This window comes from Aquarana catesbeiana, linkage group LG03 (genome assembly GCF_042186555.1).
Source record: "Aquarana catesbeiana isolate 2022-GZ linkage group LG03, ASM4218655v1, whole genome shotgun sequence".
In the NCBI taxonomy this organism is placed as follows: Eukaryota; Metazoa; Chordata; class Amphibia; order Anura; family Ranidae; genus Aquarana; species Aquarana catesbeiana.
In genome coordinates, this window is record NC_133326.1 from 558,689,572 (window position 1) to 558,714,212 (window position 24,641).

The following is a 24,641-nucleotide window of genomic DNA, read 5'->3' on the forward strand; positions in this document are numbered from 1 at the left end:
TCCTCCTTCTCTTCCTCCTCTTCTTTCCCTTCCTCCTCCTCTTCCTCTTTGTCCTCCTCTTTCTCTTCTTCTTCCTCTTCTGCTATACTACAGTCCCTCCCTGTTTACAGTACGGTTAAAAACAAAAATATGATACTCCAGCTACATTCCGACACTTGCATCAACATGTACATGTTGCACATAATAAAGACAGTGATGGGATAAAGTCCTTTAGCACCCAAGGCGAAAAAGCCCAAGTCCCCTTTTCATGAGCTGTAAACCACTTCAGCAGCATACAGTTTCTGCTCTTTTTTTGCACCTTCCTCCTGCCCAAATGCCCAAGTTGGCCGACTCTTCTACCATTCAGCCTGGCCCTTTTTTACCCCCCACCCCCTTCTGCTGAAATGCCCAAGTAGGCCACCTCTTTTGTCTCCTGACTTCACTGCCCACAGGATCCAGAGTTTATAAGAGACATAAGTGTTACATGCATTAAACCCTAAGCTAAAAATGTAATATATTGTAGCTTACCAGTCTTTAGATTTGTTGGCTTCATTAGTTCTCATTTTCCAATATTTTTTAACTTAACTTATTAATACTGTGAACAAAAACCCACTACCTAAGAGTGCAATGCTCACTCTTTTACTGTCTATGAATGGAGCCATGGTTGCACCCAAGCTGGTTTTCAGATATGTCTTGCATGCACCCTAGGGGCAAGAAATGCCTCTGCCATCAAAGGCTGTTGGCTTTGACTGCTTCCCAGCAGGATAGCTCATGCAGGTTTGGTTCAGGATGTTCTTAACCTAATAAAAAAACTAATGCTGTCACTACATCTAAAGACTGGTACAGTGCAATATATTTTATTTTTGTTTTTGGGTTTAGTTTTGTTTTCTGTTGCCTGTGAAAGTATTTGTTTTTCTGAAGCATTGCTGCTTTTATTAGTGGATTGATAAAATGCCGGATTTTAGCTGGAGTGCCAACATTTTGCTTTTAACTGGCTGTGTTTGGTGTGTGTAAGACTCTTTGGCTGAGATTACAGAACAAATGTTGGTCCTGCATTGTATAAAATAATGTTGAGCACCCACCCACATTCTAGGGAGGGAGCAAGGAAGATCACCTTTTGTTACAGGACCAAGGAATAAGGTATAAAAACTCCTGTTGCTGACCCCTTTTGAAATGCGAATTTGCTTGCTGTCATGGTGATCCAGAATTTTCTAAACCACTTACAGCACCTGAAACAAATATGCAAATCAGAAGCTGTGACTTTACTCAGAATTTCTTGATCTGCATGCTTTCTTCATTTTAATTACTAGACATTTTAAAGCTGAACAACTCAATTACTTTAATTTATATGTATTTCTCAATAGCCACAAACTATATAAATCCACTTGGTGTGCACTAAATACCTTTGCAACACCATGTTACCTTGTAAAATTAGCAGTGACATCCCCACTCTGCTTTACATATCCTGTGCTGAGGGAAAATCTGGGAGGAGCCCAGAAGACACCACCCACTATAGGTTGCCTGCAGAAAGCTACAGACGGGGGTGGAGACAAGACCAGTCACCCTGTACAAGGCGAGAGAGGAACAGTGACCGGTCTTTATTGCTGAACGGTGGGTTTTAACGCCAACATGCTGCTTACATGCGTCACTGGGCAGAACCTGTTTTTATGCTGAGAGCACCTTCAGTGGGTGCTCCTAGCATAGAAACCGAGCTGGCAAAAACAGCTTTTGGTCCCCAGTAGCGATAGCCAACGGGACCGAATCTCAATCATGTGACCACAGTGGTTACATGATGGCTGATCCTTTCTGCTCCCCCTCCTTCCTTTAAAGAGACACTGGGGCTTGCAGGAAAGGGTTAAACATTTTTATTTTATTTTTTATGAGAGGGTTTGTTTATTGCTCAATCATGTGATTCTTCAAACTCTTTGTCCCCTGTCTATGCAAGTAGCTTTTCACATGTTAGGATTGATATCAGTGCCCCGAGGGCTTGCAGTGTAATGGTTTAGGGTGGGATAAAGTCACAAGGACTGGAAATAGAGCATTTAGTAATGAGGGCGGCAACAGCATGACATCCGTTCCTGGTCCTACCATCTATATTCACAATTGACATTCTTCTATTCCCAGGAATATATCGCCAAGCATTTCTGCATCATGCAGTCACAGATTGGATATGACATCCTGGCAGAAGACACTATCACCGCTCTCTTACACAACAACCGCAAACTGCTAGAGAAACACATCACTGCCAAGGAGATTGAGACCTTCGTGAATTTATTGAGACGGAACCGAGAGCCGAGGTCAGTGCAAGACCGTCTCAATGTCTTATGGTTCAATGAGTATAAAAATTCACAAAATAATGCATTCATCATGTTTCTGTGAAAAGCTAACCACTGTATAAAGTGTTTTAAATATATTTTTAAATATTCTTATCAATCATTGTAATATTAATTAATATAATAATATTACATTTTAATTAGTTTTCCACATTTACACAATCAACGTTCAGAGACCATGACACCAACTTAAAAAAAGTGTAGGTAAATATCACATAAAAATACAATATTTAATTGCTTACTTCCAGTGTATTTTTTTTCTCTAAACAATTTTTACTCACTTACAATGTGCCTTTGAACTTGCTAGAAAATTTCACTATATCAGGAAGTGTTAATTCCCTAGCATACCCCCTCCTTCCTTTTACATCATAGCCCTCACCTCTTCTGGGGGTGTCTAATTAATTTCTGTGCTGGCACAGCTCCTCTGTCCCTCCCTTCACCTCCTTACATAACCTTTCGTTGTAGCTGTCAGGGGAGGGAGAATACTATAGAGTGTCACTTAAGTGACATCTGTGAGTCTGTTGGGGTTGCTGACTTCACATCCAAGAAGGCGGTGCCCAGCGGTCTGACAGCTTTTGAATGTCTACACAAGAGAGGCTTTTACAGGTAAACAAAATGCATAAAATAAGTTCAATGCAGAGAACATTTTTGTTGAAATGAATGGTCTGGTGACAGGGCTTCTTTAAGTTGCTACACGCATTGAGATATAATACAGAACAAAAAAGCCCAACTGCAGCCAAAGCTTTTTATCGATTCGTTTTGAATAGACTCAGGTTTTATTGCTGTCTGAGTTCCCATTTGGGAGATTTACCCTCATTCCCTAGTCTAGGGTAAATTGTGTTCAAAATGCTCCTCTCCAGAACATACCCTTGGTGTTTTTTCAGCCTGTAAATGCTGCTTTTCTAATACACTTGAAAACGTCTATGTGTGCATGGACACATAGGGTTGATTTACTAAAACTGCAGAGTGCAAGATCTGGTGCAGTTCTGCATAGAAACCAATCAGCTTCCAGGTTTTATTATCAAAGAGCTCAATAGAACAAGCTCAGGTTAGAAGCTGATTGGTTACCATGCAGAGCTGTGCCAGATTTTTCACTCTCCAGTTTTAGCAAATCAACCCCATAGGCTTACATAGAGGTGATTTTACAGGCTGAAAAAAAACACTCAACACCTGTAACAGCTGCATTTTTTCTTATCGTACATCACGGGACACAGAGCCATAGTAGTTACTATGTGGGTTATAGGCCACCTTCAGGTGATGGACACTGGCACACCTTAAGACAGGAAGTCCACTCCCTATATAACCCCTCCCACTACTGGGAATACCTCAGTTTTTTTCGCCAGTGTCTAAGGTGTTGGTCACGAGTAAAGATGTGCTGTGCTGAGCTCCACTGGAGCAATCCTTGCTGGGGCTAGCTATGCAGCCGGATCCATTCAAAGTGTCTTTTCAGGATAAATTATATGGTACCCGGGCCTCATGGCGGAAGAAATTAGGTTTTGCCTGTAACGCTTCTCTTTTTAGAGAGCTGGACTCCGGGATCCAGTGCTTTGTTTTTTTCAGCTATAAAGTTTTTTCTGGCGGGGTGCTTTACGGGTCCAGGAGTGTGGGTTCCCCGAGGATCCCCAGTTTTTGAAAGTTGTCATGCCTAAGAGTCATCACTGGGGGCTGTATAGAGCACGTACCTTGTCATGCTTTCCTCAAACATCATGCATGTCACAGAAGCAGCAGGCTTCCCTTCGGAGGAGCTCAGCCCTCCGGTAAGATTGGGGGGGATTTTCCTCCACGAAACACCACCCACCTGGACAAAGCTCTACCCCTCTTCCTGCATGGGGGAAGCAAAAAACGATCGACGATGCCGCTCCATTTTTTTCACCGCCCCTGCACGGCAGCTTGTTACAGGTCTCCTCCTCACCATCCCCCCCCCCCCCACACACACACAAACACACGCCGATCCCGTCGGATCGGAAGCACGTGCTCGCGCGGGAAAACCCTCTCTTTAAAAGAGAGGGGCGATGTGATGGAAGGGGCAGGGCTTAGCACGGCGTTGGCATCCTTCGTTGGTATGTTGAAAAGCTCCATTTTTTGCTGGCTGCGGATGTCGGAGGGACACAACAGCAAAAAGGGGCATATAAGAGGTTGGTGACACAGGCATTCCATGACACATTTACTAAAAGCATCAGGCTGAGCGTTAATAGCAGCGGCAGTGGCTGGACTATTGCTCAAGCAGTGGATGCGATTTCTTCTTATAGTACCTCTGCTTTGTGCATCGGGCTAAGGTCAGAAGGGGGGGTTGAAACACCCCCAAAAAGGGCTAAAAGGGTCTCCCTCAAGCTCTGGAAAGCCTACTCATCTCTACAATGGCAGCTTCCCCTGAGAGGGGGTGGCTGGTCAGAGTGAGCATCGGGGGCATGAAATGTTTGCAACTGTTTTTAACACTGCAGCCCCTGTGATGAATTCCCTCAGGGGACCGTGGTGAGGCTGATAACTCCTCCTCTGAGGTGTCAAATGCGGGGGGGAGGATCAGCTTTCACAATCTGTAAGATTGATGGTGCAATTTCTTGCTGAATGGTCCGCTCCACATTTATGTATCCTTAACTGAGTGTTTGGGTTCTCAAGCCTCCTCAAGCTGTGTATGCCTTTCCTGTCCATTCATTGCTGGAAAAGCTTTTTGTATCTGAGTGATTCACCCAGATAAGCATTTTATCCCTCCTAAAAAGTTTTTTACACTTTATCCTATGGAGGAAAAAATTCACTAAAAGTGGGGTATACCAGCAATTAACGCTGCTATATCCTCTGTGAATAAAAGTTTGACTTGTCTGGCAGACAATGCTCAAATGCTTAGGGATTAAACAGATAAAATAGTTGGAATTCCTATTAAAAAAAAACAAAAAAACACTTTTTTCTCTGGCAGATTGAGTGTCTCAGCCTGCGCTGACAGTAATTGGTTAATCGTTGAGAGGCCAGTTTAAACAGGTGCTCAAGGTTATCCTGTTCAGCAGGCCCAGGATCTGGCAAGCTACTAGCAGCTTTATGTTTTCAATAGTTGCTATGAGAGATTCTATCCTTCAGGCCTTTCGGCCTTCGCTAAGCGCCATGCAAGAAGCTCCTGGCTAGTCTTCCTTTTTGCGGTGAAACGGCTGTTTTGGGGATGATTTGGGTAATACATCCAAAGAAATTCTAGTGGAAAGTACCCCTTTGCCATTTAAGAAAAGGAGTAGACGTAATTCATTTTAACAAGCTCCTTCTCCTGTGCTAGGGGCATCAGCCTCCAGGCAGTCATGACGGCCTCCGCCGTCAAGTTCAAAAGGTAATCCTCAGGGTCAACCCCAGGGACAAAAGAGGCCTTGGGGGGAAACCTACAAAATACTAAAGCCTCCTTATGAGGAGGCGCTCCTGCTCGCTCGAGTAGGGGGAAAACTTCTGCAGTTCTAAAGGATCTGGCAGGAAGAGTGTCTAGACAGATAGGGACTTCCTCAATAGCTCCAGGGTACAAACTGGAGTTTCAAGAGTTCCCATCTCTTCGTTTTCTCAGATCAAATGTTCCTAGGGATCCAGAGAAAAAGAAGACTTTCTTTCAAGCATTGGACCATCTTTTGGCAAAATGTGATCATGGTGGTCCCCATGTAAGAGCAGGGGTTGGGGTTTGGTTCAAACCTTTTTTCACAGTGCCAAAACCGAATGGACATTCTGGATCTCAAAATCTAATTCAATTCCTGATTATAACCACTCTTTTTTCGCATGGAGTCAATCCAATCAGTTGTTTCCATCCTACAAGGAGGAGAACTTCTGGCGTCAATCGACATCAAACATGCATACCTCCATGTGCCTATTTCCTCGCTCACCAGTAATATCTACTTTTCAAGGTAGAAAATCTTAATTTTCAGTGCTTAGCTCTGCCTTTCAGTCAACTACTGCACCTTGAGTGTTTACAAAGGTTCTGGCCCCTCCTCTAGCTAGATTAAGGGCCCAAGGTATAACGATAATAGTTTACCTAGACGATCTGTTCTTGATTGACCAGTCGGTAGCCCGCTTAGACCAAAGTATGGTCACCACATTCAACTATCTGGAATACCTAGGTTGGATTCTCAACCTAGAAGAAATCTTCCTTAAAACCATGAAGAAGGCTAAAATACTTGGGTCTGATCATAGATACACCCAGAAAAGGATATTCTTGCCCCAGGCAAAGATCAGCGCCATAAAGAAACTGATTCAGGTGGTCGAAGCAAGATGAATTATTTTATTCAGCTTTGCATGAGGTTGTTGGGAAAGATGGTGGCTTCATTCAAGGCCATTCCTTATGCTCAGTTTCATTCGAAATTGCTGCAAAACAGTATCCTATGGCTTGGAACAAAAGGATTCAAGCTCTAGATTTCCCAATGTGTCTGACTCCAAAGGTGTGCCGGAGCCTCAGTTTATGGTTAATAACCAAAAATCTGCAAAGGGGAAAATCCTTCCTTCAGTTACCTGGGAAGTGGTAACAACATATGCCAACCTTTTTTGGGTTGGGGAGCAGTCCTGGAAGAAGCAACTGTCCAAGAGAAGTGGCCCAGATCAGAAATGGCCTTGTCCATTCACATTCTAGAAATTCAGGCAGAGCACTTGGTCCTGAGGGCCTGAATGTTCAGTTTACAGAATTGTCCTGCCAGGATTCAAACCGACAATGCCACAGCAATGGCCTATATCAATCACCAAGGGGGCACAAGAAGTTGTGCGGCCCAGAGAGAGGTGAGTCATATCCTATCTTGCAGTCTTCATTCTAGGAATAGAAAATTAGCAGGCGGACTACTTGAGTCGCCAGCAGTTGTTCCCGGGAGAATGGTTCCTTCACCCCGATATCTTCCTGTCAATATGTCAAAGATGGGAGATCCCTGACATAGATCTGTTTGCGTCCAGGTTCAACAAAGAAATAGACAACTTTGTGTCAAGAACAAAGGATCCGCTAGCATGCGGAACAGATGCCTTGCTATTCCCGTGGAATCGGTTCTTACTGATTTATGCATTCCCTCCTATTCTGCCTGCGTCCACGACTTCACAGGATCAAGCAGGAAGGGAAGTCGTATATTATAGAGTCTGGAAGGCATATGTCTTCTGGTGTGAATCCAGGGGTTGGCACCCCAGGAAGTATGTCATAGGTAGAATCCTTGACTTTATACAGATGGGATTAGAAATAAAGCTGGTCTTTAGTACTATCAAGGGCCAGGTTTCGGCCTTATCAGTATTATTTCAGTGTCCACTTGCTTCACACTCTTTGGTTCTTAGCTTTATTCAGGGGGTAACACGGCTTAATCCTCTGGTTAGGTCACCCCTGAACCCTTGGGACTTGAATTTAGTCCTGTCGGCATTACAGAAACAGCCTTTTGAGCTGATACGACATATTCCCTTGGTTCTTTTGAAAAGGAAACTAGTTTCTCTGGTAGCCATATCTTCTGCAAGAAGGGTAGCAGAGTTGGCTGCTCTTTCTTGTAAAGAGCCATAATTAATTATTCACAAGGATAATGTTGTATTGCGTCCTCATCCTAATTTTCTACCGAAGGTAGTGTCAGGTTTTCATTTAAACCAGGATATTGTTCTACCTTCATTTTTCCCAGAACCCCGTTCACTACGTTCACTAAGTCACTACATTCTCTTGATGTGGTGAGAGCAGTCAAAATCTATTTGAAGGCGACTGCTCAAAATGGATGTTTTGTTTGTGTTGCCTGAAGGTCCTAAAAGAGGACAGGCAGCATCGAAATCTACTATTTTTAAATAGATTCGACAAGTGATTGTTCAAGCTTATGGTTTAAAGAGGAAAGTTCCACCTTTTCATATCAAAGCGCACTCCACCAGGGCTGTTAGTACTTCCTGGGCAGTGTATCACCAAGCCTCTATGGCTCAAATCTGCAAGGCCGCAACTTGGTCTTCAGTCCATACATTTACCAGATTCTATCAAGTAGATAGAAAAAGATAGTAGTAAAAGGTCATGAGGATATCGACTCTGGACGCAGTGTGCTGCAGGCAGCAGTATAAGTCCTCTGGTCTCATGATGCCCTACTTTTGTTGTGTCTCCCTTCTTCAGTTGGCATTGCTATGGGACATCCCACATAGTAACTACTATGGCTCTGTGTCCCGTGATGTAGATAAGAAAATAAGATTTTTATAACAGCTTACCTGTAAAATCTTTTCTTTGAAGTACATCAGGGGACACAGACGTTCCTCCCTTCTTTCTGGTATACACGTGTATTGCTTTGCTACAAAAACTGAGGTACTCCTAGTAGTGGGAGGGGTTATATAGGGAGTGGACTTCCTGTCTTAGGGTGTGCCAGTGTCCATCACCTGAAGGTGGCTTATAACCCACATAGTAACTACTATGGCTCTGTGTCCCATGATTTACTTCAAAGAAAAGGATTTTACAGGTAAGCTCTTATAAAAATCCTATTTTTTTTTTTAAGCCCAGTGTGTATAAGCCCTTAGGCATCGCAGCTTGGAGCTGCACTGCAGACATGCTGCATTTTATCGCAGCACACTGTACAGGTTTGCATGTTGCTGTGCATCGTGCTGCTGTACAGTGATATGAATGAAGTGTATTTTTGTACACTTCAAATAAAGTTCTTAATATCAGTGAACAAAAAAAGGGAGCTGTGTGACGCATTGAATTGTGCACCTCAGTCTGCTCAAAACATATATTTCAATTTATGGTAAATGCTGGGGAGTTAACTGGACAGTCATGTTTATCACTCCCTTGTTGACATCTCTGTGCTGACTTCCTGAGTCATTCTAAGGCATTCTTACCATCCCTGTGCTGAGTTTGGGCTCTGAGCACCTGCTGTGTCAATTATGGGAAGCTCCCACCATCCCTGTGCTGAGTTCCTGGGACTGAACACTTGCTGTACCCATTATGAGAAGTTAACACCATTCCTGTGCTGAGTTCTCGAGTCTCTACACCTGCTCTGCCCACCATCCATACGTTCAGTGTTCGGGTCTGCACATCTGCTGTGCTCATTCTGAGGGACTCCTTCCATTGCTGTGCTAAGTTCCTGGACCCCACACCTGCGGTGCCCATGATATGTGGGTTCCCACCATGACTGTACTGAGTTCCTGGGACTGAACACTCGCTTTGCCCACTAAGAGGGATTCCTACCAATGGTGTGCTGAGTTCCCAAGTCTATACACCTGCTGTGCCCATTATCATGGGTTCCCACCATCCTTGCACTGACTTCCCAGGTCTGCACACCTGCTTTGCCCATTATGAGGGGCCCCCACCATCCTCATATTGGGCAAATCAATTTTTCTTGTGTTTTACAGACAGCCCATCTTCCATAGGAATCAATGGCACCCTATGTGAATAGGCCATTTTCTTCTGTTCTATTCAAATGTGCAGTTTGCTTGAGAATGTATGACCTAATAAAGATCTCATGTTCTTGTTCTTTAGATTCCTTGATTATTTGTCAGATCTGTGTGTGTCAAACACAACCGCCATACCTGTAACTCAGGAGCTGATCTGTAAATTCATGTTAAGCCCAGGAAATGCCGATATCCTTATTCAGACCAAGTAAGTACCTGAGACCGCTGTAATTCAGATCCTGCCACTGAGAGCTCATGTCACTCCCAGGACCTTATTTTCAGATTCTGAGTGCATTTTATAAAATATTTGTTTATGTGTAATGGGATTTTTGGTGGTAGCAGTATGGGGGTGTAGCCTTTTATATCTTTAAAAGGGCTAGACCATCCTGTAGCAAATCCTAGTACACTCACACCACTACACATACTATGATGAGATATTTTGTGATAACATTCACTAAGCCAGACATGCCTGTAGCCAATCAGAGCACTGGGACTCACAACACTAGGCCAACTTATACCAAAACAGAGTGTGGGAACATTGATGGGGCTAGACAGTCCTGTAGCTTTTCAAAATATTCATGTAGCATCCAAATATTATCACATACCAGGCAATATTTCTGGTCTGTGAGTGATGTTTTACCTTCGGAAAATTTATGCAGAGGACAGAACTGAATGCTTAAGGCTGCATTCACACCTGAGTGTATAGTTTTCAGGCGGAAAGTTGCGCGATTTTTACCACGATCTTGTACAGGTCAAAAGATCAACAAAAAAGCAGAAAAACGCCTGTAATCTGTCTAAAAAGAAGCTCATGTACTTTTTTGAGCTTCAGGCGTTTTGCTTCAGGCAACAGAATGCTTAGATGTGAACAGGGGCCATTTAAATGAATGGAATTTTGCTTGTTGGGCGTTTTTGAACTTTTGAGATGAGCATTTTACAAGCTGAAACTGCTCAGGTGTGAATGCAGCCTCAAGGCCACAAATAGGAAAATGTGATCTCTTTCTATCTCTCTGCAATTTTATTTACATTAAGGCTACTTTCACACTGGGGCATTGGGGGCGTCAGCGGTAAAGCGCCGCCATTTTTAGCGGCGCTTTACCGTAGTTTTTGCAGAGCTTTTCGACCGCTAGCAGGGCGCTTTTAACCCCTGCTCGCGGCCAAAAAAGGGTTAAAACCGCCCGCTAAGCACCGCTGCAGCGGCACATTGCCAGCGGTTCGGCGACGCTGCCTGTTGATTTCAATGGGCAGGGGTGCTTTAGGAGCCATGTATACACAACTCCTACAGCGCTGCAAAGATGTGGCTTGCAGGACTTTTTTTACCGTCCTGCCAGCGCATCGCTCCAGTGTGAAAGCACTCGGGCAAGATTCCGTAGCACACTTTTTTTTTATCATAATATTTCCTAGTGCATGCCCTACAAGTACAGACACAATCCAAATGTAAATACAAAGTCAAAGGTCTAGCATGCCGTCTGCATGCCATAATGCACTGAGTGGACTGGCCTGTCATATCATTTGATCACTTGCTACACCAGTTTATTGGTCTGCTGTACAAGAATTGCTAGATCGTATTGCATGCCTTAGTATGACATTGACATGTAACGTACGTGGTGTATCGTGCTTCCAGACTGGTCTCTATGCAGATGGACAATCCCCTGGAGTGCTCTGTTCTCGCAGACGACCTTGATGAAGAAGAAGTTTGGTTATACTGGATTGACAGCAATAAAGAACCACATGGCAAAGCCATCCGACACCTGGCACAGGAAGCTAAGGAGGGAACTAAAGTTGACCTGGAAGTTTTAAACTACTACAGGTGAATGTCATGGTACACCTGTAGGTGGAATGTATAGTCTTTTGCGTTTTCTGCAGAAACACGTGAATAAGATATATGCTTGAATTTAATATCTTTTCTCTGGTATTAATGTTGAAAAAATTTGTTTCAGTGTATAATTTGAAATTTTATATGTACATGGAGGCAGTGATATTTGCTCATTACATGCTCAGGCTTTGCTTCCTGCACAACGCTGCACAGCTGTTGTGCTTTACTGCTCATTGTCAGTGAAGGTTTCTGTTCATCCCTGTCATAGAGTACCTGGTAGTAGTTAGTCACATTCTGCTGAATTTGTTTTGTAATGTTGAAGACATTTCCAATGATTTCCTCAGGTTTAGTAGGTATTAGGAACACCAGTATTTATAGCTACACAGTTAACTCACCCTAATCCTATCACCATGGACAAGGCAGATGTTGATTGACCAAAAACAGGATAGGAGATGTGAGAGCCTTTGAAGTCTCCCCATAATGCTATCCCATGCTGGCCCAATTCATGGTTCCATGTTAATCACTTGAGTTACAAGGATGAAGGTATGAATTGTCAAATGGCCAGGGTGGAGATGTTAAAAAGGCATTATATGTGCAGAAAAAAAGGTGTGGAAGGGAAGACCCCCACCCTATTCTTTTCCAATTTTGTTAAATCCAGCTACAAATGGAGTAACAAAAATTGCAAGCAATCTTCTACTTATTTTTGTTGCATGATATAAAATATGAAACAGTTGTCCAAAAGTTTAGTCTTTTCTGGAACAATAACTTTTCCCAGACAGTCTAAAAAGAAATTAAACGACTTTTATGTTTTTGTTTTTTTGTAAAGGTATCAGTTGAACCTGTTTGCACGGATGTGTCTGGACCGCCAGTACCTTGCCATCAACCAGATCTCCAACCAGCTTTCTGTAGATCTAATTCTCCGCTGTATGTCCGATGAAAGCCTCCCTTACGACCTGCGTGCCTCCTTCTGCCGTCTCATGTTGCACATTCACGTGGACCGTGATCCTCAAGAATCAGTGGTTCCTGTGAAGTACGCCAGACTGTGGACAGAAATTCCCACACGAATCAGCATCCACGAGTGAGTCTCCTTAAATAAGACTTGAACTGGTCATAGATGGATCGAAATTTGGTCGGCTCAGTAGATACCGGCCAAATTTCAATCCATCTATGGCCATCCCTGTTCAAGAGAAGTCAGTTTAACGATTCTAATCTAATGATTTTCGCTTGACCAGTGTTTGCAGCTAATCAGCTTAAGCGCTGATTATTGTTATTATTATTATTATTATTAATAATAATATTATTATTTTAATACAGGATTTGTATAGCGCCAACAGTTTGCTCAGTGCTTTACAACATATCAGTGTATTCTGACAGCGGAGAAGTCCCGCTGTCAGAATACATTAGCACAATGGGGAGGATTCCTTCATCCACCTCAGATGTGTAGATGGGGGAATCCATTTGGTTTTTTTTGATCAGCGGGCTGGCTGTTATAAAAAAAAAAAAATCCATCTATGTCCAGCTATAGTCCCTGCTGAGCTGTAGCAATAGATAGTAAAGCTGTAAAATACTTACTATGAAGAAGGTGAGACCTTGGGTATCCTCTGGGTGCTCCATTGGCTTGGTATTGATCATGTGGTTTCTGCTAAAAGAAAGCTTCAGTGTTGCAGCAGTTTAGGGTTTGATTAGTGTTGGGGCTTAGGTAATGGATAAGGTTTGTATTAGGCTTAGGCATTCAGTGTTTTAGGGCTGAAAGTGGCAGGATAGGCTATTCCTAACTATGCTTAAACCTGCGCTGCGCCCCCCCCCCCCCCCCAAAAAAAAATCCTATTCTAACTAGTCTGTAAAAGGAAGATGCCTATACTTACCTAATTTGATGGCGTTTCAATCACATGATCTCCCCAGTGGCCGGCTTCATGGGAGAGGAGAGATCGCTGACAAAGGCCGCAATACCTGTGTGGTGATGCCACCCATAGGTTTACTATGGGGCATATGTTGTTGGCTGTCCCCTGGAATAGGTAAGTATAACCATCTTTCATTCACAAGGTATTTAGAAGGGGGGGTAGGAGCAGGTTTAAGCATAATTAGCAATAACCTTTCCTTCGACGTTAAGTGTTGGGAGGGAGCTTAAAGTTATTGTAAAGGGTTGTTTTTTAAAAATAGCAAACATGTCATACTTTACCTGCTCTGTGCAAGGGTTTTGCATAGAGCGGCCCCGATCCTCCTTTTCTGGGTCCCCCCAGTGGAGCTCCTGGCTCCTCCTGATCGAGTGCCCCCTGGCCCCTCCTGATCGAGTGCCCCCACGGCGAGCCACATTCCATGGGGGCACTCGTGCAGGCATGTTCCCAAGTCCTGCTGCGTTCATTGCCACAGACAGCAGGACTCGGCCCTGCTCCCATGTCACTGGATTTGATTGACAGCAGCGGAAGCCAATGGCCCTGGAACGATCGGCCTCAGGTAAGAAAAAGGGGGGCTCTGGGGGGCAGCCGGAGCGCAGGAGGTTTTTCACCTTCATGCATAGAAAAACAACGAGGGTTTACAACTCCTTTAAGTATTAAGTGCTCAAGCTAGGGATTAGGTTAGTGTTAGGATTGTGTGTGTGTGTTACGGTATAGGTTAAGTGTCAAGTATTTAGGCTAGGTTCACACTGCTGCAGTGTGAATTTACAGCGATTTTACCGCGATTTTACCGCGAATTTACCGCGATTTTACCGCAAATTTACCGCGATTTTACCACGAATTTCAGGAGTTGGATATAGCTGCGATTGATAGTCTAGCCAATGGAATCATAATGTAAAAAAAAAAAGGGTCTTAACTTCCTGTGTACTTCCTGGTTTTTGTGGAGAGTAGTGTGGTGGAATTCGCACATATGTGAACCATCAATGCGATTCAAGAACGATTTACATTGATGTCTATGGAGACTAAATTCGCAACGCAACGCAGTAAACTCGCACAGGACCTTTTTTTCACGCAGGTTATATTCGCAACGCGTCGATGTGAACGGCACTAATGTTAATCTATGTAATTTAAATGACTTGCGAATTTGAGCGATCGCAACGGCTCAAATTCGCAATAGAATTCGCAGCAGTGTGAACCTAGCCTCAATGTCAGGGTAGGTTAAGGAGGGTTAGTGGCGTAATTTACTGTAGCGGATATGTTTAATTGGTTTAGTAGAGCTGCAGCTTTTCCCTTGCAAATTACCAGTGCCGGACCTTTGGCAAAGAGAACAAATGTACTGTTAAAAGTAGACAGCTGTGATGTGAAATAGGTCTTAAAGGCTAACTGTACTTTTTGTATCATGTTATATGTTACACCCATATTTAGAGTGTAAGACAGCCCGAAGATGATTCTTTATTTTTTTTTTCATCCAGTGGGTTGAATGAAAAAAACGACTTGATTTCCCCATCTACATCAAATCTAACATGGTGCAAAAGGATGAGAATCCACTCTGCTGAGCTATTGTAGTCTGACAGCAGGGAGACTTCCCTGCTGTCAGAATACACTGATCAGTGCTTCCAGCTATAGCCGGTGGTGCTGATCGAGTGAAGGTTTTCCAACAGGGTGGTTGTACAGAAGTCTGCCCATACATGAATCGAAATTTGGCTATATCCTCCTGACCCAGCCAAATTTTGATCCATGTGTGGCCAGTTTAACCTGTTACGTGGTGCAGATAGGAACCCCCACCCACATACAGCCCCCCTCCTTTCTGTGACAGCTTGTGGGGGCTTCTCTCCCCTACAGCCACCGCCATGTTTATAAATTGTGGGGCTTTGCACATACAGCCACATCATTCATTCACAGAGATCTGTGAATGAATCAACTACATGTGCTGTCATTCACTGCGGCAGACGGACTTGAAGTTCTTAATATAAAAAAAGTGTGGTAATCATCAAGCTCACAATCCAGTGACACTTCCTCCATCTCAGTAACCGTAGGTCTGTACCTCAGTACAAATATAGAGCTGAAGGAAGTGTATGCAGCAGGCTGGCACTGCACCAGCCAAGCACTTATTATGTTCAGAAGGAGGAGTCGGCATTAGCAACCTGTGTATTTCTCTTATGAAACATGTAAATAGTAACCTTTTGGTTATAACTATAAATGGGACTAAGGCTAGGCAAAATCGTGTGTGTTCCTGCAGCACAAAAAAAGTGCATCCCTTTTTCAGGCATGCGGTGGAGCCATTAATTCTTAATGACCCCCAATGCATCTTGCTAACATGCACTTTCTTGTGTGCACCAAAATGCACCGTAACAAAGTACCAGGTGTTTTGGTGCAGCACGTTTTTTAAAAAGGGTCTTGCACTTCTTTTTTTTGAGATTTTTCCTACATATAGTGCAGCCCATTGATATGAATGGCCTGCCCTAAACGTGACAGGTGAAATCGTACAAAAACGCAGGCACTGTTACACTGCATAGGTGTGAACAGAGGCTAAGTTGGATAACCCAGTAAATACTGTATGTAACAAATGCAAACTGTATTGTGTTGTATTTTTCTCTGTAATATGAATACAGTCACATATAAGCTGTGGTTATAATAAAAAAATATCAGTGTCTATATAATGCAGTTTCACTTCTCGCCATAATATAGATGATTATTGGAAGGTCTGTAGGTTTATCTAGATCAAGTTGTAACAATTGTTCTCCATCTCCTCTCATATTCAGTTATGACTCCTTCACTGACTCTACCCGGGATGACATGAAGATGAAATTTGCTCTGACCATGGAGTTTGTGGAAGAATATCTAAAAGAGGTTGTGAATCAGCCTTTCCCCTTTGGTGACAAGGAGAAAAATAAATTAACCTTTGAGGTACTGGTATTATGTGTGTATCTCAACAGAAACCTGTCAGTAGCAAAAAAAAAGTTAGCAAACCTTTACCTTTTTAAATATTTTTTGCACCTCTGAGCTCCCCCAACTTTTATGTATTAGCCCTGGTTCACATTGATGCGATTTGACATGTCAAATCGCATGCCAAATCAGAGGTGATTGCTGGCAATGGCAGATTCCCAAAAGTAGTTTCTGTACTACTTTTGGTGATTTGGGGATGCGATTTCCATTGACATCTGTGTAGAAACCCTCACAGATGTCTCTGAAATCGCCCCTGAAGTCGGGACTGACATGCGGGAATGAAATCATGCAAGTTCCAGCTAAAGTGTGAGTGTGAACCTAGACTAATGCAAATGCAGACCTAAAACCCATGTTGGAGATCCTACACAATTCCTGCATCCCTTTGTGCATAATTAGCTTTTTTGGTTCTTCATAAACTATATGGCCAAAAGTGAATAAAATAGGCTTCTATCAGGTACAGTGCTATCCACCAAATCCATGTGCTAATCCAAAACAATGAAAAAAAAAAACGCTAGATCACTGTGTCATGACATAGGCATGCAACTACTGTCAGGAAGTCAAGCACATCCGTGGAACTGCTGGCAAGATTCTTCCACAGGATAGTGTGACAAATGACACTTGTCCTGCAGATTTACTGAAAGGTCCACTTTAAAGTTTTGCAGTGAACATTTCCAGCTTTGGCCTGCCTCTTCCAGTGATGGGAGACAAATCTATCTCAGCATTAGAGAATACTGGATTTAAGAAGCCATCAATCCCAGGCACACTACTGACTCACTTGTTCATGCTAATGGGTCCAGTCTCTCCAGCGAGTGCGGAAGAAATTGGGTAGATAACTTGGAAGTGAGCACTGTACATGGATACGGAGTACTATCACCACGTATAGTTGTATACACTAGGTGTGAATAGGAGCACGCCACACTGAGTTTGTTGACTTTGAGTTAATTTAATAACGATTTTAAATACCTTTCCTTGCAGTAGCAGAGCGTTTATAATTTTGTTTTTTCACTGTTTTGGATTAGCACATTAGTTTGGATTGGTTGGATAGCACTGTACCTGATGGAGGTCTGTTGTATATACTTCAAGCTGCTTCCCTCATCTTGTGACAGCGGGTATCCAAAATTTATGTGGTATCTTTTTGTTTATGCAGCCTAGGAACCCAGATTTCTTGTGGCCAAAAGTGTGCTGACACTGCACACTTCCAATCATAAGAGTCTGAGGCATTTCCCACCCCTGGGTGTGTGTATACACGCCCTTTGTATATGTGCAGCTGCAGGCAGGGAATGCCTCGTCTGCTCTTTATTGGCAGTACTCAGTGACAGCTTCCTAACGGGACAACTCAGGCATGTTCAGACTTGTATCCGAATACGCCTGAACTCATCACTTGATCATCACCCATTTATGAGCTTGTTGGGCTTTCCATTCCAAAACCATATCCATGTATATAATATTTGTGACTGTAACCATCTTCTGGAAAGGCTTTCCACAGGATTTTGAAAAATGCTTGTAAGAATTTGTGTCCTTTTGGCAAACAGAGCATTTGGGAGGTCAGGATGGCAAGAACTTGCTGGCAATTATGGAGCTGGCTTTGTACACAGGGGCACAAATCAGGATGAACAGATAAAGACCTTCACCAAACTGTTAGCACATGGTTGTATTTTGGAGCGTTACAGTACACTTCACTGGAAGCACCTCAGTTATTTGCATGGGTGTTCACTAATTTTTGGCAATATAGTGAAGGCTGAAATTAGCCCTTAATTGTAAATAGGCTGGCACAAATTATGCTAGCCATACAGCTGATCTGAATGGCTCTGGTAATAATTGGGTCATTCATTGGGACATCTGTGACCATCATCTAACATGAAAAAAAGGACTTCCTTTCATTGAGCATTGACTGAATGTCACATAAAGGTTTTGCCCAATGTTCTTCCCCTTTAACCTCCACATCCTCCTCCAGGTTGTCCATTTGGCCCGAAATCTCATCTATTTTGGATTCTATAGCTTCAGCGAGCTACTACGACTAACTCGAACTCTTCTGGCTATTCTTGACATTGTCCAGAGCCCCATGTCTTCCTACCTAGAGCGGCTGAGCAAATTTCAGGATGGAGGTGAGATTTGACCCAACTTACTTTTTGATGTTTTCCTGTCCCAATAGCAAATGCAAAGACACAATGATGTTCAGTTTCTGTAAAGAAAACATATAGGGCAGCAAACTGATATTTCGGTTTTGCACAGTCATTGGTGAATTATAGGCTGCCAACCAAGAAGCAAGGGAAAGCACAGAAAAATTACTTGAATTTGAGGTCGGTTCCAAATCAGTGTGCATTCATTCTTTTTTTTTAAATCAGAATAACGTTTTTTAACAACTTTTAACAGTGCAACAAACAATGCACATTCCGAAGTATTACATTTATATCTTCCTAAACCATACCTAGGGATGCATACACTGTGAGATATAACGACTAATGACATCTCAGGTTCAATCTGTTTTTTAAACCTGCTTTGGCTATGTACATGAACATTATTCTACTTTGTATTCTGTGAAGGTATTGTATAGCCTATCAAGAGTTAGGTCTAATGGAGCCAAGCCAGGGGTAGCTAGCCAGCATTCCCAGATCTTATTGAACCGGTTGGGGCTGCCTCTATGCTGATTTATCAAGCGCTCATATGTCAAAGTTAATCCCATATTGGTTAACCACATGTATAAAGTTGGAGAGGTTTGAGAGATCCAGTGTTGCAAGATCAGCTTTCGAGCTTGGAACAGTGCTCTGGACACCATCTCTCTGACATATTTGTCCGTTATAACCTCATCCAGTTTAGGGTAAAGAGAGACGGTTACTTGGTTACTTGAAAAGCATTGCTGATGGTGTTTACTATGCCAGTCCAAAAGCGGTGCAACTTTGGGCACCACCAAAGGAGATGTATCAGGTCCCCATTAGCTCCCTTGAATCTCACACACAATGGGTCTGGGCGGAGTCCAAGGCAAACAATTTAAATGGGGTTGGATGAACCCTCAATAATATATATAGTTGGGACAGTCTTTGGGTTACATTTAAAGAACAGCCGTGGACCGATTCCAGGGCCCCCAACCACAGATCCCCATCTATATCACCCACATCCTCCACCCATTTATCCATAGCTATGTTGGGAAAATTTTCCAGGTAGTCTGGCAGCAGCATCGCATACCACCTGGAGATGAAACCTTTAGTGGATGTGGATTGCTGCATCGTAATGAAAAGAGGAGTGGGAGATAACACCGCCTGCTCTAAGGATGCTTGCGCTTTAATGACGTGCTGCAGTTGAAGGTAGGGGAAGTAAATTTTGTTTGACAAACCATATCTGGCTTGCATCTGGGCAAATGGGAGAATCCTGCCATTGCTTAAAATGTGAAGGAGGTGAGTAACACCATATGCTTGCCACCTGGTTGCACACTGCAGCTTTGCACGTTCCAGGTAAATATTGTTATTCCAGATGGGGCTGTGACTAGTAAATCCTAACACTCTTTGTAGTTGTTTTGCTTTGAACCAAATCTTATGTAGTAACCTATACGTGGTGTACCTTTTGTTGGACTTTAAGAAGAGCTGGGCCTCAAGGGCTTCCGGGAGAGTCTGAGCCTCTACACAGTGTAACGCCACAGCTAATGTGGAATCAGTGTGTGTTTCCCCCTCAGCCAATACACCATTCATGCTGTTCAGCAGCTGCTGCAGCTGGGCTGCCAGGTAAAACAGCCAGGGGTTCAGGAAAGCTAGGCCCCCATTATCTTGGACCTCTGGAGTTGCTCCAGAGTGTGCATTCATTCTAGTCAGTGTGAGATATGTTTGAGATGCAAGTAAATGTTCTTTACAAAATCTGAATAATTTATTTAAATCAACGTAATTTTCACTAAAAAAGCCATAGTTTCAGGACCACATAAAGCAGACATGACTGAACAGAGTTGCAACTGTGTGTGACTGCTACTACAGATCTCCTGTCTAATCTATATCATAGGGATTCAAGTGCTCATGACTGAAGTATTGCTGATGTGGCGGTTGCCATAACCTTACCTCTATTATCTATATAACACCCGTCCATAATAATGACACTACCACATAATTTGGATTTAACTGGCCATAGCACCTTTTTATTAACAAAAGCAAATAACTTCTAATTTCATTCCACATAAACAAACATTTGCCTGCTGCTATGACAAAAGACGAAAACAACCCCCATGCTACAAACCACGATACACAGCCCCCTACAGCACCCATTGAAGAAATACAACAACAGAAAACAATTACCCTTGCAAAAAAACTCAGAAAAAGCTGAGGGGTGGGCAGGCAAATGTCTTCCACGTTTTCCTGGCTCCCATTGACCCACTAGCATCTTCACCCTTTTGCTAGACCACTGGTGCCACACCCCCCCTCCCCTCGGCCATCCATTCACATCAGTCCCTACCCTCAAGGAGCTTACACTCTAAGGTCCCTAACTCACATTCATACATACTAGGGACAATTCAGACAGGATCCAATTAACCTACCAGCATGTCTTTGGAGTGTGGTAGGAAACTGGAGTACCCAGAGGAAATCTACGCAGGCACAGGGTGAACATGCAAACTCCAGGCAGGTAGTGTCATGATTGGGAATCGAACCAGCGACCCTTCTTACTGCTAGGCGAAAGTGCTACCCACTACACCACTATGCCACCCTAAGCCTTACCCTTTCTTTAAAAAATAACATCTTTAGTGCCTGGCTGTAGCCTGAACAGCAAACTCAGTCATGCAGGCCCTCCAGTTATGCTATGCATGCAGTACCAGGTCTGTTACTTTCTGTTTAATGATCAATAGTTACTCCAAGCAATAAACTGCTTTTGATTTTAGTAGCATGATTAAAGGAGAAGTATAGCCAAAGCTTTTTTGGGTGTACTTATCCTATGGATCACAGGAGTGCAGTTCCTTCTGCACTCCTGTGACCCATTTTTGGCTTACAGCGGGCTAAAGCCCGCTGTTGGCTGACATCGCAGAGCCAGTCCAAGCTGTGAAAAGATCCCAACCATATGATCGGGTTCCACCCAGATGGCTGGACCGGGAGCTGGCTCAGCCTCTCTGCGAGAGGCTGAGAGCCTGAGACAGCCATTCCCCTCCCCTCCACAGCCCCGCGCTCCAGCGAGTGCTGGATGGGAGAACAGAGAGCTGGTGACTGACAGTCACCAGCTTTCTGCAGGCTCAAGACTGGGAACTGAGCAATCAGAGTTCATTGAAGCTGCGGGGGAGATATGCAGCATCAGACCAATGATGCATCCACCTGGTGAATATAATTTTTTTTTTTTTTTACTGAAACCCATACTTCTTTATTAAATCCCCTCTTAAACAGTTGTCATAGGAACACCTGCCCCTATTTGAAGATTTCCCCTCTCAGGCCCAGACTTGCTATAGGACACACTGGGCATTTGCCCGGTGGGCTGAGGCCACCGAGTCCGTAGCCTGTTCATGACTGGGCTGCACAGCAGGAGGTAATTGGGGAACAAAGTCGCCGCTCACCTCCCGTGCGTCCATGCCCGTGTCTCTTCTACTGCCCCGCCTGTGCTCCAGGGGAGCCCAAGTAGCCCAATTGCTAAACTGCCAGCTGCGGCAGGCGGTCCCTGGATGATGATGTAATCAGGTGTATGAATGAAAGGCACGCCCAATCCGATCCTTTTCCGGGACCTGTCAGCTGCCAAGCTGTCTGCAGAGGAAGTTTTGGTTGCAGCTCTACCTCTACTCTTCATACTGGTAGGTAGATTTGACAGAAGATGTATGGGCAGAATGAGCAGATTTTTAATGTGGTATGGAGATGGAGCAGACAGGACAGAAGCTAGAGTGGACAAAGTGGACAGAAGATTGTTTAGAGTAAGTGGACAGAAGGTGGTGTAGACAGACATAACCTGATTTAAAGTGGACAAACTGTATAAAGGATGATGTGGACAAATCCAGTAGATGATTTTATGGGAAAAGTAGGCAGAACATGGTATGGAAAGAAGATAAAATGCACAAAGTGGAAGGAATGTCTGATGTAGAGAGGGTTAACCTCCCCCATAATTACATAGTTAGTCAGGTTGAAAAAACACACACGTCCATCTAGTTCAACCAATTCTAGTTCATACAATCCCATATTCACAATCCTATGCCAACAGTTGATCCAGAGAAAGGCGAAAAAACCCCAGTAAAGCATGATCCAAATTGCTCCAGCAGGGGAAAATATTCCCTGGATCAACTTTACCTATAATTGTTAGTACCCAATTATATTACGTACATTTAGGAAAGAATTCAGGCCTTTTTTAAAGCAATCTACTGAGCTGCCCAGAACCAGCTCTGGAGGGAGTCTATTACACATTTTCACAGCTCCTACTGTGAAAAAGTCTTTCTGTATCTGGAGATTAAATCTCTTTTCCTCCAGACGTAGAGTGCCCCCTTGTCCTCTGTGATTCCCTTAAGGTGAATAACTCAACACCAAGTTCACTTTATTGACCATGTATGTATTTCTTCATGTTGATCATCTCCCCACGTAATCTCCTCTTCTTAAGAGAGAATAAATTCAGTTCCTCTAATCTTTCCTCATAGCTGAGCTCCTCCATACCTCTTATCAGTTTGATTGCCCTTCTCTGCACTTTCTTCAGTTCCCTGATGTCCTTTTTCAGAACTGGTGCCCAAATCTGAACTACATATTCCAGATGAGGTCTTACTAATGGTTTGTATGGGGGCATAATGATAGCTGCTTTTAATAAAGACACTTACCTGTCCAGGGAGTCCGCGATGTCAGCCCAAGGCCAATCCGTCCATCGGATCGGGCGCAGGCGCCACCATTCTAACTAAGGGACACTGGCAGTGGAGACTTGCGGCTTCACTGCCTATTTCCTACTGCGCATGCGCGAATTGTGCAGCGCTTTGTGAATGGCCAGCTGTCTTCTTGCACACACATAGGTCCCAGAAGACAGCAGGGGGGCTCTCCGCACAAAAAGGATACGACGTCCTGCGCCGTTGATGGGGACAAGGGCCTCATCCCCACAACCCTTGCCCAGTGGTTGTGGGGGTCTGCGGGCGGGGGGCTTATTGGAATCTGGAAGCCCCCTTTAACAAGGGGACCCCCAGATTCTGGCCTCTCCCCTGTGTGAAATGGTAACGGGGTACAAAGAACCCGTGGGAGCATCTGTGCATGCACAGGGGATTTTCTGTGCATGTGCAGACAGGGAAGGTTTCATACTTTTCTGGAAACCCTGCACATGTGCAGGTGTCTGGGTAACCTGATGCATGTGCAAATGTGCCGCAAAGCTCTCTTGGGACCCCAGCCCTGTGGCATATCTGCACACCTGCAGGGGCTTGGGAGAACACCTCGCCTAGGTGAGAAATGTGGAAACACAAATACATGACATTGTTAAAAGAGAAGTATGAGATTTTTTATTTTTTTTATAAGAATCATACTTACCTAGGTGGATGCAGCATCTGTCCCCTGCCAGCACTAATACTGAGAACCAAGCGATCAAACACCACCGATCGCTCGGTGCTTAGAGCTCTGTGAGCAGAGAGCTGATGACTGTCAGTTGCTGGCTCTCTACTCTGCCCTGGGAGCCCACTGAAGCGCTGAGCTGTGGAGGTAGTGGGAGCAGCTGGCTCAGGCTCTTAATGGCTCACTATGCACATAGATTTCTCTTGTTCAGCCTATTTGCTGAACGAAAGAAATGCAAGATTTCTCAATCCAATCCACACCGCAGGCTATTGTATTCTGACAGCCAGCACCTGTGGCTATCAAAATACCAGAGCAGTGGTGGCAAATGATTGGCCACAGATCAAGACTGAATTTCAGCCGATTTAGAAGGAAAGGGATTAAATTCAATTTGTGTATGGCCAGTTTTAGGGTTTACATCCACTTTAAAGTGAACCTGTCCTCAGAAAAAAAATAACATGTTCTGAGTATCGAATGGCTTTCTGATTTGCTAATAGAGCCCCAGTTAATCCTTTTCTGAAAGTTGCTATCTGCATGGGGCTAAGGTGTCCTGCTGGTGATTGACTGCCCAAGCAAGCATTGCATTGTGGGAGGACAGTGCTGGAAGTGCAGTTGAGCCCCATATGCAGAAGAAGCAGGTTTTACACCAGGCCTGATTGGAATGGAAGTTGGCATTGAAAAAGTGCCTCCGTACCACAACTCTGTTAGTTTGATTTTAGCTGAGCTCAGCTTTTCCCAAACATTGATCTGAAAAGTTCCATAATAATCTATGGAAATCATCTCTGATGTCATCTGGTTATTGTCTCAAAAAACTTTTACCGATTACTTATCAAAACTTGTAACCTGGATGCCTTCACCGCCCCCGGCCTCTGTGCTAATCTGAGAACAATTATAGAACATTTAA

The 24,641-nt window shown here is 43.8% G+C and overlaps 1 protein-coding gene across 4 annotated transcripts in view; it reads left to right on the forward strand.

The window, feature by feature from the left end:
- The window catches only part of ITPR2 (inositol 1,4,5-trisphosphate receptor type 2), a 518,259-nt gene that overhangs the window by 232,811 nt on the left and 260,807 nt on the right, over positions 1 to 24,641 (forward strand). For all 4 annotated transcript variants that reach the window (XM_073621752.1, XM_073621753.1, XM_073621755.1 and 1 more), the window contains 6 exons: positions 2,104 to 2,276; positions 9,721 to 9,840; positions 11,254 to 11,439; positions 12,272 to 12,523; positions 16,103 to 16,247; positions 18,241 to 18,391. In XM_073621752.1, coding sequence (XP_073477853.1) covers positions 2,104 to 2,276; positions 9,721 to 9,840; positions 11,254 to 11,439; positions 12,272 to 12,523; positions 16,103 to 16,247; positions 18,241 to 18,391 — 1,027 coding nt within the window. The remainder of the gene's footprint in view (positions 1 to 2,103; positions 2,277 to 9,720; positions 9,841 to 11,253; positions 11,440 to 12,271; positions 12,524 to 16,102; positions 16,248 to 18,240; positions 18,392 to 24,641) is intronic.